The sequence below is a fragment of the Telmatherina bonti genome (genome assembly GCF_933228915.1).
Source record: "Telmatherina bonti genome assembly, chromosome: 5".
NCBI classification, from domain to species: Eukaryota; Metazoa; Chordata; class Actinopteri; order Atheriniformes; family Telmatherinidae; genus Telmatherina; species Telmatherina bonti.
In genome coordinates, this window is record NC_136623.1 from 20,370,709 (window position 1) to 20,386,467 (window position 15,759).

Consider the following 15,759-nt stretch of genomic DNA (forward strand, 5'->3'; position numbering starts at 1 on the left):
TTTGACAGACAACACAGCCAGTTTTGAATGAGGACTGCATCGACTGTAACTTAAGGAACTAAATCAGGCTTTTCATTATCGCCTTTTTCTTCTTCTCTCCTTCTACAGACTTTCATTCTCGCCCAGCCGCTTCCCTGTTCCGATCACACTCCCCCAGTTTGACGCCCACTTTAAGAGCACAGGAGCAGAGGGAGTGAGAAAGAGAGGGGAAAAATAATGAAAGAAAGACAGGAATAAAGGAATCAGGATAATAAAAAAATGAAGAAAAAAAAAGGGACAGATGGAGAAAGAGAACATTACGGTGTCGGCCATCTCCTTCAAGAAGGAGAATGGGCCGACACAAGCGAGAAAAGACACAAGGAGGGATTAAAAGAGAAATTCAGACCCATGCATTTTCATTAATAAAAAGACACTGCTTCTGAAACAGCCATTTTCATAAAGTAATGAGTGGGAGACAGAGGCAAAGCTGGCAGAACAGAACACGCAAATTCTTCCTGTAATGACATTAACATAGAGCAGCCAGTTTCAGCTGGAGACCACGAACCAAAACACAAACAGAATGATGGGGGACATACCAAGCAGTCTTATTCTAAAGGCTACCTGTAAATCTGTCCACTCGCATCATCCCACCTACTCTGTCACATGATCAATAATCCATCTGTGGAAAGCTGCATGAGTGGAAGTAATGTTTCCACTTCATTTGCTATATAAAACCAACCCTGTATGATACGTCAAAGTGGAAAGAAGAACGGGATGAAAGCAAGAGTGTTTGCCACAGGCAGATGAACTAAAAGACGCTCAGAGGCTCCTTAACACACGAACACACCCACCGAAAATAAACACACAACAGCAGCCAGGGGCCAGTTCAGCCTATTATACTGGCCATTACACAGACAAATGAGATCCCGGCCTCCTACTGATAATCTGCCCCCCATGTCCTTTGCATCGTTGCCTTACATCACCCAGAAGCAGCAACTGTCAAGCTTGGTCATTACAGTACACAACCCCCCTCCAACAACATGCATTTTGTCCTGTTCAGAATGAGTCCAGAGTGAGCTACTGCTAATTGGTAAGTATGACCGCTGACCCATCCAGATAAACCTAAAACAGGGTATGTGTGTGTGTGTGTGTGTGTGTGTGTGTTTGACCCGGGAGCTCAGTAAAACAAATGCTACCGGTTCAAATCTTGAAGGTGACCTTTGGACAAGTCCTTTGGTCAACATTTCATCTTGCTTCTCTACCAACAAAGTGAACGCGAATGTATATCAGAAATGTTTTGTGAAAAGTTAAAGCAGGTGGTTCCAGCTGAGTAAGATAGTAGGAAAGTACAACCACTGTGTGACTGCTTGGTGTGACATTTGTCGACTTGGATGTCACATCAAAGAGACACTTCAACCGCTTAGTATTATACATACAAAAGGCTGGAGGCGATGGAGATGCATATTTAAAAACAAAACGGAAGCAGTCGAAAGTCTCGTCAAATTCAGAGCAGCAGAAGGAAATCTATACCGCTGTCTTTAAGCTCCATTTCTCTGTGTGATGTATCTGTCTTACACAACTTCTTTTTTGTTTCAAAACCATTATGTCATAAATGCATAACCTCAGACGAGACCATATGTATGTGCCATAAACCAGGGTTTTTTTCCTATTAAATGAATGCAGTGAACCAATCAGAGCGAAGATGGTAGAGACATCACAGACCAGCAGATGTGAAATCTCTCATTCATTTAGTGTCTAAAGCCCATCCCTGTATCACCAGAGCAAGAATTACAGATACCTTCACAGGTAATGTGTGGAACAAAACATCAAATGAATTCAGCAATTAAAATGTTGCTGGTCTACTTTATGAACTTCTGAGGGTTACAAGCTGACTTTTCATTGTAACTCTTCATGTTTACCTTATAATATATCCTTAAAAAAAAATCTGCTGCAAGTGCCTTCACTCATCCAGTAAGATTATGTTTCATCATTTTGTGGAAGCTTGGATCATCGTCACATTTTCAATATGAATGTAATTTTTCAAAGTATTTTTTTCCACACTTTTGCATCACTTATTCACATCACCCTCTATGTGAGAGCAATTACATCTCCAGCTTACATGATGCTGCCTGTTTGTGTTTTCCATTCTTTTACTGCCTTATAAATCGCCAGTTTCCCACACTCTCAGTTTGTAATGTAACGCTTTCTTGTAAGAAAAAAGAAAAAAAAAAAAGGAAGAAAATCCAAGCCTGAACTGAAGGAATTGTTATGTCATCATAAGAATTTGTCTTAAGACTTGGCTGAGTGAAACTTGGCAACTTCAGACACATCAAACAACTAAACAACCGTAGCACCACATGACAGATAAACAGATATTTGTAAAAACAGAGTGGGCCTTGTTTTACCAGCGGCCCGTTTCCTCACCTTAGTGTACACGCCCCATGATAGCTCTGTCTCAATCACCATGACGACGATGCCAAACATTCCAAAGATGAGGGCATAGTCACTCAGCCTCTTCCTCTTCTCAAACAGTGCCCTGCGATGCCCCAGTTTATAGCCAATGTTTTGGTTCTTTCGTTTGGGAGCCTTAGAAGTGCTGCCTCTGGCTGTGGTGCCCACTGCCCCAACCGCCCCCTGCCTACTTCCCCGTCCAGGCTGTGCCCGCCGGCTCTCCACTAGTGCATGGTTCTGATGGTAGATGGACATTTGGTTGGATGTGGAGTCGGTGATGTCATATCCTCCTCTGGGATATGGTGAGTCTTCTTTGGATGAAATCACAATCTCTGGGGGGCTCTGAATCGGGGGTTGATTAGTGGAGGACTGGGTCACCGAGCAGGTAGGCGGGGCGTCTCGCTGTCTGTCGTGTCCACCAGCGGCGGTTAACCCGGCAACAGCTGAAACGCCACCCTCTTTGGTTTCGCTACTGCTTTCTGATTCAATGAGGTTCCTGCGGGAGGCGCTGAGGCGGCTCAGGGGCTTCATGACTCCACCTGTGTACTTACAGGAGCTCATGGCGATCTCTGTGAAGGGGTTACTGTCTCTACGGTGAACTAAAGGACTAGCCTGTCTGTGTTTGCTGCCTCTGTCTCTCTCTCTGTCACGCTCTCTGTCCCTCTCCCGCTCCATGGAGGGTGAGTGGGAGGAGTAAAAGAGGGCGTTGTAGACTGGGGAGTTGTCTCCGCTCAGGCTGTGCTGTGAACCAAGGCAGGAAGAGAGTGGGGTGCTGGTGGGGTGAAGCGCATTAGGGATGGGAGGAGGCAGAGGCTGGGCTCCAGAGGAGGACAGGGGCAGCTTTGGGAGTGATGCTGGAGGCAAGTTGGGCGTGGCAGGTGATGGGGATGGGGTGCTGCCATTTAGACGATCGAGGCTTGAACCTCCCATGTGGTTTGAGTGGTTTGATCCTGGCTGGTTGCCGGCAGTGGATGGATGAGATATGCTTCCTAGGGGAAGAAGAAAGCGCTGGTCTTCATCTTCGCTTCCTCCTAGTAGAGCCAAGCTCAGAGAGGGGGGAGGCTCCATGGTCAGTGCTATGGCCACGCACCTGTCTGTGGTCAAACACAAAGAAACACAAGAAAAACTGTGAGGGGTGCCACAAAATGATGGAAGCACACACTTTTTCAGCATCATAGTAATGAAAGACACATGTTTTACATAAAACTATGATGAACCATCTTTGGCAAACTAAATCAGGGAAATTTTACAACTCCGAAAGCTGAGGATGTGCGATAAAAAGGGGCAACAGAGAGAAGTGAAGCTCTCTTAATTGGGAAATACTGTATGCTATTCCTTGAGTCACATTTGACTCAGCTTCCCAGTCAGCCTAACTCAGCACTCCTCTCCGTTTCTCAGTATCTTCTTGTTCTCTCACATCCCACAGCGCTTCCAGCAATCTCTTCCATAAAAAGTCAGTTGTGTTACATTGTTGTTAGCCAGGAGGAGGGTGAAAATCCTCTAGCTTTACAGCATGAAAATGAGATCAGGCTCAGAGACTCGTGGATAATAATTTCACATCTGTCAATTTTCAAAGCAAAAGTGTGTGTTTAAGCCTAAAAAAACCATAAGTTGGCTGCGATTAGTTGCCAGTGATTGATCCACTGTAAAACAATAACCTACTTTCAGTGTGATATAACCAGACACCTTCACGGCCCCCTCCTCACCGTCTGTTCCTCTACCTACCTCCGACCTCTTCTCTCTCAGTCCCCGTCCCCCAGGTTAGTTGTGTTGAATTACTGGCTGATTAAAAACTGACCAACACACTTTTTCTTTTTCATGTTGTCACAGCCATCCCATCATCTTTCCTCTTCGTCTCCTTTTAGGTCCTCCACAGGTCCTCGCCTCGCAAAATTGTGCGTCGCTTCACCACAGATGTTGCCTCCGTCTCCGCTCACTTAAAATGAACAGTTTGTTTCTCCCTCAATCATCCCTGGTAAATCGATGGTGCCCATTTCCATCCAGTCAGGGACGATCGGCACGAGGTGGGGAGGAATAATCCATGGTGACGGGATTAAATCGCCAACCTGTGGCTGCGCGTCTAAAAATGTACGACAGCATTAAAGGGGATTTTTTTTTTTTTTTAAATAAAAGCACGGGAGTCAATTAATAGTCCACAGATTAGCATTAACGTCTGTGATTAAATATGTGACAACACCGAGTGGCATCTAAATGTAGAGCTCCCCATCTCTCCAATCCGTCTCTCACTCTCCACCAACTTCTCTGCCTCTTTTCTCCGCCTCCAGACCTGCCGCTCCTTCCTATTGGACGGCATCACAGGCGAGATGAGCGCTGAAAACAGGTGGCAGCATTTGTGGAAGATGTGGCCGCCAAACGGGGGTTTGATTTATTGTACCCAGGTTATTTTGGGGTTATTATTTCAACTGTAGCCGCAGAAAATATGATCCATATGGCATTTGTAACTGCTGTTTCCATTATGGAGACTGAGCCACCCATTTGGTGTTTTGTAGCACCTGTTGAAAGAGTAATCAGGAATGCGTTCAAAACACGCAGGCAAAACCCGCAACATACCACGCAAAACAAATGTAAACAAGATATCCAACATATGGCGAGAAGGGCGTTATTTCTGTGAATGATCCAGGCTCCAGACGCCAGACAGGGATGGTTAGGGTGACCAAAGGGGAGATTTAAAGATGTGGTCAATAAGGATATGGAGTTAGTTGGTATAAAAGAAGAGGGTGAAGTGGATAAGGATAGACATGATCGCTATGGTGATCCCTGAAGGGAACTGCCAAAAAGGAAAGGACTAATTCAGCCCCCATGGAGAATTCAAAGTATGCTCTCATGGCATGTGCTCAGTAGCAGACTTCTCATAGGTCAAGGTTTTTTTTTTTTTTTTTTTTTGTACTTCTTGTGTAAATCTATCCTAGAATTTATAATGGGATAGCTACTTTCATGAATCCAATAGAATATTTAACAGATATATGCTGTACAAAGAAATATACAGGAGATGAAACCATAGGTGTTTCTATATTTGGTTTCTTAACAGTTTATAATTCCAACTCATCTGAGTCTCCGTCTGTTATAATACCTCTAATTAAATTTGTAGCATATAATCATAATTCTTTTCAGGGCACTTTATATAGGAAGGTCAAAGCCACAATCCTACATAATTAGACTACTCTACCTGGTCAAAATTGTTTCATATTTTTGCTTTCTGTCTGCTTTGTGCACCTTTATCAGATGAAATCAGACATGAAAGTGTGTGGGAGAGGATTAGATCATTTCCTTATAAGAGGTCACACATCCTGCCATTATTCAACCTGACAGACATCAATAAAGAAATCATATCATCGAGAGTCTAAGCAACATCAGCCATATGCCAACACCTTATTTGCATAGCAACAGTGTGAGGAAGACAGATGGGGACCCATTAAGGAAGGTGGAAATAATCTTGAACTCATGTTTGGCTCTGCTGTGAATATTCAGAAGTATGCTTTGTATTGCTTTTTTGTTTGTCTACATAGAGCTTTCTGAATCTGACAGTGGATTATTTCATTTCTTCTTTCCTCGTGGCTTGGAATAAACATGGTAATGTGCTGCTTGTGCCCTGGGCAGATTCGTGATGGGTCAGTGATGGAGAGAGGCCAGTTCAGCAAGCTGGAAATTCTTCAAATCAAGGCCTGGGGAAAGGTCAGAGATCATGAGTTCACTCTACTGATCAAAGCTAGTTATTTATTTAGCTTGATTAAAAAGAAATGGGGGAAAAATATGTAAGGCATATAGAGTGAACAATATTTGTCAATGAAAAAAACAACCAAGAAAAGAAATGCCAGAGTCTAAATTTTATAACTAGAGGTTTGTATGGCGGCATCAGCAAACCTGTTTATTACCATTAAGTTATTGAACTTAGTATCAGATATATTTCCTTCCTGTCATTTTCTACCCTCCGGATTGGAACTTTATGCTCCATCAAGAATTTAGTCTTTATGTAATACAATACACACCCCAATTCAGTCTTGGCTAAAACTTTAATGCTCTGCCAGCATTTTCTCTTTTTCCACTACTGTTCAGTCATGAACACAGGTGACAAAAAGCAAGAAAGACAGAGTTTGACAACACGATGAAGTAGGCAAAATGGAAAAAGGTGTGCCAAAGGGCTAAGGAGGGGGGACACATTAAAACTGACAGGAAAAAGGAATGGTGTCAGGCCACTGCGTATATTTTTCACAAGTCTTAATATTTTCAACAGGGGTTAGTGGTCAGCAGCAGAAGGTGGAGAGTTTGGAGTAAAGGAAGGAGAGGGGAGTGACAGCAAGGAGAAGTGATCGGCACGCTGAATGAAAAGGTTGGTAAACAGTCCTGCCCTGCAGCATATGTCAGATGTGTGGTTTCAGAAATGTGAAGGAGAGAAATATGTGAGGGAGAAAGTGAATAATAGAATACAAAGAGGAATAATAAAGTGGGTTGACAGTTGCTATGCCGACGCAGTAGTATACAGATGAGCTCTCATTCCAGCTGATATATCCGTCCTTCTGATCTCCCTCTGAGTTTAAAGCCACATCAAAGCCGAGATACAGGAAATGACACTATAAATCACATAAAACTTCTTAGTGACGCAATAGGCAGGTGGGTGGGAGAGAAAATGAAGGAAGAGAGTAATGAGCATTGGGTTGAGAAGAAGCAGCAGTATAAGAAATGTGGGTACTTGGTCAAAAAGGCTGAAGAGAGAGACTGATAAAATTCTAACCAAACAGATGCATAAAATCAACAATCACAACCATTTCTTTCATAAAAATATTCCTATGTAATGCCACCTATCTTTTTTGACTATTCATTTTTTGTTTTCTATATTCAGTGGACAGTTACCTTTTCTCTTCTCTCAGCTGCTCCATCTCACTATCAAGAGGGCTGGAAGAAGTTTACTTAAAAGCAATGACTGGATGGGAAAGAGATCGATACCACTCATGTTTCTCAAAGCTTCTATCACGGTGCAAAGACACAGCGAAGAATAGCTAAGCTTTGCTAAAAGGAAACGAAAATCTGCCCACTGGGCAAAAATTAAAGTGTTATGAACTGAAACTTTTTCTTCCAGCTGCCTTGTTATCATAGGAAATAACTGCTCCAACCCAAGAAATAGTCACAACTGTTCCTGCATCCAAAATATATAACAGAAACAACGTTTTAGCTCAGATCAAACATTTCCATGCTGATCCATAATAAGTGACTTCCAAGCACCATTGCCATGTTAACTGTAGAGATATGAAAGTGGAAATCCTTTCATGTAATTCTCAGGCAAAAAACAAGCAAAACGAAAGAACAAAACAGTATATCAAGTGAGACGCATATCTGTATGTTTCCTATGTACAGTGCACTGAGAAATCGTTTCTACAACTTGAACTTTTCGACATTTTGTCACATTCTAAAAACAAACTTCGGTGTATTTGAACAGGATTTTGTGTGATAGACCAACACAAATCAGTGCAAAATGAATAAGTAGAAAGAAAGTGCTACATTATTTTCAAAACTGTGTTCAAATAAAAATCTGAAAAGCATTTGTATTCACCCCCCTGTATTCTGATACCTTCAGAAGTCACCCAGTTAATACATAGCATATACCACTGTGTAATTTATTCTCACCTGTTCCATGAAGGCTTCAGAAGTTTGCTAGAAAATATGAGCAAACAAACAGTATCAAGAAGACCAAGGAACACGTTAGACATGGCAGACATAGTTTTGTATAGAAATTTTAAAGCAGGGTTAGGTTAATAAATACTAACTCAAGCTTCGAATATCTCATCCAAGATTATGAAGCCCTGCAAACCTGCCAAGAAATGGCTGGGCAAGGACGGCATCAGTCATAGAAGCAGTCAATAGGTTCATCCTAAGTCTGAAGGAGCTGCGATGAACCACAGCTCAGATGGGAGAATCTGTCCACAGATCTGTCCTTTATTGAAAAGTGACAAAAACAAAACCATAAAAAGTTCCCATTGCAGTTTTGCCATAAACTTTATAGAGGAGACAGCAAACATGTGGAACAAGCTGATCCGGCCAGAACAAAACAAAGCTGATCTTCTTGGCCTGAATGCAAAATGTTGTGTGTGTGTGTGTGTGTGTGTGTGTGTGTGTGTGTGTGTGTGTGTGTGTGTGTGTGTGTGTGTGTGTTGGAAAACTACTATGGCACATCACGCTGAACATCCCCACTGTGGGACATGGTGACAGGATGGTGGCAGCATCATGCTGCCCCTGCTTGTCTTCAGCAGGACAGGGAAGCTGGATAGAGCTAAATGGAAGAGAGATGGAGCTAAATACAGAACAATACTACACTCAGAAATTTGCTTCAGAAAATGCACATCTATGTGAGCAAAATAGTGTGTTTACTGTAAGTATTAGAAGTCGCAATGTTCAGATGGCATATTAACATTTAATAACTGAATTGTTCCAAGTGGATTATCAGAGTCATTTTAATGAGCTTGTGAAGAACAGATGATTAGCAGGATTTCTTAGACCCAACAGCAGTATGAGTGCTTCATATAAAAAACAATCCAAAAACCATTTAATGTTTAAATCCACAAACCTTTAATTAATTATTGCTCTCAGACAAATCAAGTGGGGGAAAAAATAAAATAGTTTCTCTTGAGCGGCCTCAAATACAAATTTAAAGTCTGAAATACAATTACATGAAATGCATTCCCTTTGCATAAGTAACCCACCTCTCTGAACTCAAACTTGTCTCCATAAAGTTCAGAAGATGTGCTGAATATAATTTAGAATAACTGAAAGCCTATATTTAATCTAAAATACCTTACATGTCACATGAAGCGATGTGAACAAGCTAATGGCAAAAAATGAGTTAAAAGAAAAAAACACCTGGCTTTCAAGATTGAACATCTTTGTGTTATTGTCAGTTAAACATCAGTTTTAATTCAGTTCATTGCCTTCAGTCTCTTTACACAGCAGTTCAACTTTTTTTTCCTTTTTTTAATGACAATCTACAAGGCCATTCTGCTAAGAAAAGGAAATGGAGAGGCCGTTTTTGTCTTTCACCAAGCCGTCCATTTAGCGATTGCATTTATGAAAAATGTCAGAGAAGTGATGAGTAAGTGTATTGTTCAGTTGCATGGCTCTTCTTAATAGACCACTGAGCTGGCCTCACTCTATCAGACATGCTCTAATCGCTGCCCTACACTGCTTCCATTGTATCCTAATGGCTCAGATTGCACTTGAGGCTGGAAAGATGCAGAGTCAAACCCACCACCTAAAACCAACTGCTGTATATGCAGATGGATTTGTGCACAGAAAACAGCTCTCTGATTCTGCTGCCTGAGAGACTAATCAAATCCAAAGAGCGGGGGACTGCAGGGGGTGAAAGGTACACGGGAGGAGGAGGTGTATGGGTGGTGGTGGTGGGGAGAGTAAATGGTGGAGCTTGCAGAAAGCTGTGGGTAATGCGTCTGCTCTTCCATTTAAGTGGTGAGCAATCAGTGCAGAACATCTCGCCTCCAAACAACTGTGCCCTTTTAATAAGACCGACACACTCACTGGCACGCAAACATACGTACACCCAGCATATTGACACAGCTTTATTAGAAACTGTGTCTGCCAGAAATTATGTGACACACCAAACTAAATGGTCTCTGCTTCAGGGGTTAAAAGACATGGTATGTGGTCATATTACATCTCACCCCAAAATAGAGAGCGGGTTGGTGCAATGGGCTGCTCAAAATGTGTGTGCAGTTTGTAATGTTACAAGTATTTGATGTTTGAAGAGTTCAGAGGATAACTGCAGCTTCACACAGTCAGCATGATGGCACAGTGTGTGCTGTGGTGATGCTGATGGACTGAATTCGTGTTTGTGTCAGCTGTCTACTGGCTGAAAAATACACTAGTCAGCAGACTTGTGACACTGCTGGATTTTCACTTATACACACTGTTCTTGACACTTTAACACACAGAGGAAAACAAATTCTCCTCTGGTGACAAATGGCTGACTTTAAGGTATCTTTAGGTTGGAGGTTAGCCACAAATCAAAGCCATGCAGATTAGTTTGGGCGTCATTGAAGAATCATGGGTCCAAAGATGATTCACAATGGCTCAAGTTATTCTTGAACAGCATTTTTCTCAATAACTTAATTGTCTGAGCAACTATTTCTGCATTCATACTTTGAATGAAATCCAACACTTGGCTTTCAGGGTCCGTCTGGATGCTCTTAGGCATGAATGAAATTGCTGCGATGTGCAGTATCTGATGCTTCCCCAGGTTTTGATAGTCCAATACAGAAATTAAACCTTTTTTTTTTGTTTTTACTACGATAAGTATGTTTAGCCATTTCATGTGATTGATTATTATTATCAACATCATATTCATGTTCAGATTGCTAAGCATATGCAAAACAAGGAAATTGAGTCAAAAAACACCAATTAAAAAATACTAAACTAAACTGTAGATTATTTTCAAACAGACAAGGTTTGATAGTGAGATTTAAAAAAATGTCCACATAAATGAATGATTCATATGCAAAACAACCACAAAGGCATGTTGAGAGACCATGGAGTCACATAATGACCGAAGTGAGACATAAAATGTGATATAAAATGACCAAAATAGGGAAAAGAAGATATAACAAAATGACAATGAAACGATAAAGTTGTTTTTTTTTGTTTTTTTTTTTAAAGAGAGAAAAAAGTTACCTGAAACAAATACAAATGGCAACGAATATATACACATAACCAAAGTGAGGCATGAAACATCCCTTTAAGCGTCATCTCTAATGTTGGTTTGGGTTTTTATTCCAACTGCTTGTTTTTCCATTCCATTACTTCAAGTTTTGGACATTTATATTCTTTTTATCGCTGTACCAAGGAAATGACAAAACATTCAAAGAAAAAATGTTTCCATTGCTTTTGTCTTAGTGTGAACTTTAATGGGTCAGTGACTAATGGAAGAGAGACAGAAACAAAAGCACTAAAAGGAGACTGAAAATGTGAAACTGCATATTGGTGACCTAAAACAACTCCAACTCTGAGGCAACTATTATGAGAAGTTATTGTAAATTATAAAACAAGCAAATAGATAAATAACATCAAATAGGAATTGTCAAAAAGGCACCAAAACATATATGTAGTAGAGATGAAGAACAATGTGTAAATGGGCCAAACGTTAGCTGGAAACAGGTGATATCTGTATTTTTCTACCATGTGGGATGGATGGGAGGAGTTTTTGAGGTGTGTGTGTGCCATGTACATCCTAATACACATTTAAGTGTTTCATCAACAGCATCAGCAGGTGGTACAGAAAACTCTGTCCAGGTTCCTGTATTTTACCACTAATTCTACACCTGTACCAGTTTTCCTGAATGCATCAATCCTAACTGGGCTGGCTTGTGCTTTTAAACTGCTCAGACATCTCTGAGCTTAGATGAGGTACGCTGAAATCATGTCAACTGAAAACCAACTGAAAACTAACATGGTTGTTTCTCTTCACAGCCACACAAGTGTCTGTTCAGTTAGTGGCAACAGTAATAGTTGCTGTAATGAAGGGGGCAAAGTCATGTGACATATTTGTGGCCTCATCTGCATCTTCTAAGACACAATGTCCAATTTAGGCTTAATTAAATGTATAGTCAAGGCTTTTGGCCTTTTGAGAAATATGATTTTTATATGCTTTTGTGCCACCTTTGAATGACTAAGAGTGCCAGCTTTTACTTTTATTTAAACTCAAACACATTGGGGAATATAGATCAATTTTACATAAAATCACTGAAAGAAGAGATTAAGGAACATAATGATGACAGAGTAAAAAGCCAAAACTACTGAAATGTAAAATTTACTGAAAAGAATTTAAGAAATTCCGTTTTAACATCTCAAATGCTTCAATTAAAATAAGTCCATCACCCCAAGTCAAAGGTACATAGTAAGTAAACCTGGAATTTCTAAGTCCCCTAAAAACAGCTACCACCTGTAGTTATTTGAGCATGATAGATAATGGCCTTTATTAAAGGACAGCAAAGTTATACAAGAGGATGAGTAACAGGGAAGGCCTGTTTTTTCTGCTTCACATCCCTACATACAGCTCACAACGATGAGAGTACAGCACAGGGACTCATACTAAACAACGCTCAGACACAAGTTAAGGAGTTGGAAGCTACATATTGGGAAGTTTGAGCAAGATTGCTGTTTGTGTGTCACTGAGATGACTGTGGTCTTCCTGATTCCTCAGAGAAGTGACACTGCCTGATTTTTGCCTCTCGTTTTGGGACATTTTTTCACAAACACAGGGAGAGAAACAAAGGACAAACCAAGACAGAAAAAAGGCAATAAAAACAGCTTTACTTAAACCAAGCCAACACAGTTATGACAAAATTGCCATGTCATGATGCTGGGCGTACTTAGCTACTAAAATTAACTTATGCTGGAGGAAAACACAAGCAGTGATCACCACAAGTGTTACATTTCAGCACTACTGAAATAAATTCATAATAAGATGTAAAGATTAAAAACTAAGGGCGTGCTGCAGTGCATTGAAGCAGTCTTTGGCACTTCAAATAAAAATGCATTATAGACAGTGATGGAGCTTTTCCTTCATTACCAGATTCATCGCTCTGATTTTCTGACTTTAGGCTCTACAGAAGCCACTCATCAAGTTGCACGTTGAGATAAAAGAGCAAATACTAATATTATGAAATAATTGAAAAGGTTCATTCATACAAATATCTTGGCTCCATAATTGACCATAAACTCACATTCCAACTCAACACTGAACAGATCTTTTCAAAATGTCAACAGCGCCTCTTCTTTCTCCGTAAGCTCCGCAAACTTCAGGTTCACCAGTCCATTCTCACTGCCTTCTATAAATGTTTCATTGAATCCATTCTCACATTCAACATCACTGCCTGGTTTGGTTTACTCACTCTCACTTATCACAACATGCTCAATAAGATTGTTAAAATCAGTAGTAAAATCATAGGTCAAGAGCAGCAGTCACTCAGTACCATCTATAACACCAGAGTCTTGAGAAAAGGCACCCAGATCTCCACTGACCCCTCGCACACCCTGCACTCTCACTACACCCTGTTACCTTCAGGGCGCAGGTACAGGTCTCTCCCTCTGAGAACAAAGAGGGCCACTTCCACCTTCCTTCCCACCTCTATCCGTCTGTTAAATGGTTGATGGCTATTGCAGACTGTTATATTTATGACTGTGTATGGCATATTGGTGTCAATTGTTGTTTTTAACTTATTTATTAACTGACATGTTGAGTTGTGTGTGTGGACATGTCTTTTTATTTTATTTGTCATGGTTGTGCTCTACCCGCAAATGAAGTTCCTAACGGATAAATAAAGTGAATTTGATTTGATTTGATTTGATACATTCATAATGAGCTGCATGCTGTGGCTCTTACACATCAACTGCTCAAATAGCTCTAATGGTTCTCAGTTGGCTTGTGTGGCATATTTAACGCTTTGCATAGTTTCACTGTGGTCAGTCTGAAAACAGGAAGAGCTGAGGGAACGATCTGAACTTGTTTGATCTGCAACTTTAGACCATTTAACAAGGTCATCATCAGCAGATTCAAATCACTCAGAGCTATACAGTATAATTACATAAATACCGGAATGGCCTTTTCCTCCCCTCAGTCCCTCAAGTGTATTGCTGCTGTTTTTGCCCTGAAATGACCACATCAAACCGTTTTCCCTTTGTCTGACATTGCGTGTTTGGTACAATGTTTTTAAAATATCTTTTTCTTCTTCACTGGCTGAAGCTCCTTTATTTCCGCTAGTCCTCGGGTTGTAAAGCAGTCTGACTTTGTAACAAGTTCAACAGATCATGAGGCATAATGCCCACATTAGGTTTATAATTTTACAAACCTTGCTGAAGCATCAAATGAATAAAGAATTAATTTTAAGGTTTTGCATTTAAAAAACTGATACTAAAAAGTACATTCATACCCCACGCAACACACTGTGCATTGCAGCACCAGTAACATTTCATGTCTACACTGGTATGCTGTTGAAGATCAGTTTAATTTACAACTCATACATGCTACTACAAAAAGAGAAGCAAGTCTGTACACACACTCATGCAATGACTGTTATATTTCTCTATTATCCAACCATGGTTTATAATTCCAGGAACACTGTCAGTTTTAGTGACTGTTCTGTCATATTAAGTTTCTTAGCACCAAGGCAAGAACAACAGGAGTGTGATGATGCCATTCTGAAACTATGGCTTACAAACTGATAATATATTGTTTGCCCTAACAGCAGCAATGCATCTTTTCCAGGTTCCCCCTTTTTTTTTTTCCCCATTTCTGATGCTTCAGTGCCCTGAAGCTCCATCCTGATGCCCCTCGGATGATTGTAATCTTATGCTTTCTTCTTATTATTTTTTGTTATCCAAGCTTCTAGACCATCTTTTTCCCCACTCAGCCTTCATGTATTCCCTCCTTCCCAACACTCATTTATTTCCATTGGAGAACATCGATTGGCTCATTTAAGCCCCTCAGTCTGGACTAATATTTCACTTCATGCAGTCTCACTCCACTCGTCCATCCTTTCCTCCATCGTGCCTCACTCCTCTCCCCCAGTTATTAGTCCTGACCCCCCCCCTCCAAATAACTGACTGGAGAGACAGTCCAACTTGATGGGTTAAGGTCCTGATTGAAACAGACCCTTGCTACTGCACAGCACATCAAAACAGAATCAACATGCATTTAGCGTCAGCATCAGATCTTACTCCAATGAAAGCTGCTAGTGGGATGCTGTCCCCATTAGCTGGCAAATAGTTTCTGGCTTTGGAATTAGATCCATCAAGTCTCTGTTTTAACTGTGTTGCATTACACTTCAATTGTTAATGTTATCAGCAAATAACATCTTATACAAAATGACAAAAACATTTCTAAATTTTGATGATTATTATTTCAGCTTTATGTGTTGCAGATCTTTTTCTGTCTACTGCTATCACACGCCTCTGCTCTTTCTTTGTACCCCTGTTTAATTCATGATCAGATCCTAAAATTCTATTTGGTTGTTCTGATTTCACTGTGCATTAACAATAAACTTAAATAATCGGAAGACAAATAACAAAAAATATTAAAACTTCATGCTTAACAGAAATGAAGTCTTTGATGATGCTCATAAAACATCAGCAACCTTAGGCTAATAAGGCAATTGGTCCTTATATATTTCAATGCTTTGGTCGATCAGGAAAATTTCAGCTCACAGAAATCTACCAGAAGATTTCATCTGGCACGCATCAGGAATATCATGCCATTTATGGCTGGTAATCAGTCTTTCCTTCATGGTCATATAGAAACCACACACTTTAAAT

At 40.6% G+C, this 15,759-nt stretch overlaps 1 protein-coding gene across 1 annotated transcript in view; it reads right to left on the reverse strand.

Moving 5' to 3' along the window:
* The window catches only part of kcnn3 (potassium intermediate/small conductance calcium-activated channel, subfamily N, member 3), a gene marked incomplete at its 3' end in the record, with an annotated part of 71,116 nt that extends 66,827 nt beyond the window's left edge, over positions 1 to 4,289 (reverse strand). The window contains exons 1-2 of the mRNA XM_079241327.1: positions 4,156 to 4,289; positions 2,404 to 3,524 (exon numbers count right to left, since the gene is read on the reverse strand). Coding sequence (XP_079097453.1) covers positions 2,404 to 3,498 — 1,095 coding nt within the window. The 5' untranslated portion in view covers positions 3,499 to 3,524; positions 4,156 to 4,289. The remainder of the gene's footprint in view (positions 1 to 2,403; positions 3,525 to 4,155) is intronic.
* Between the last annotated feature and the right edge of the window lie 11,470 nt (positions 4,290 to 15,759).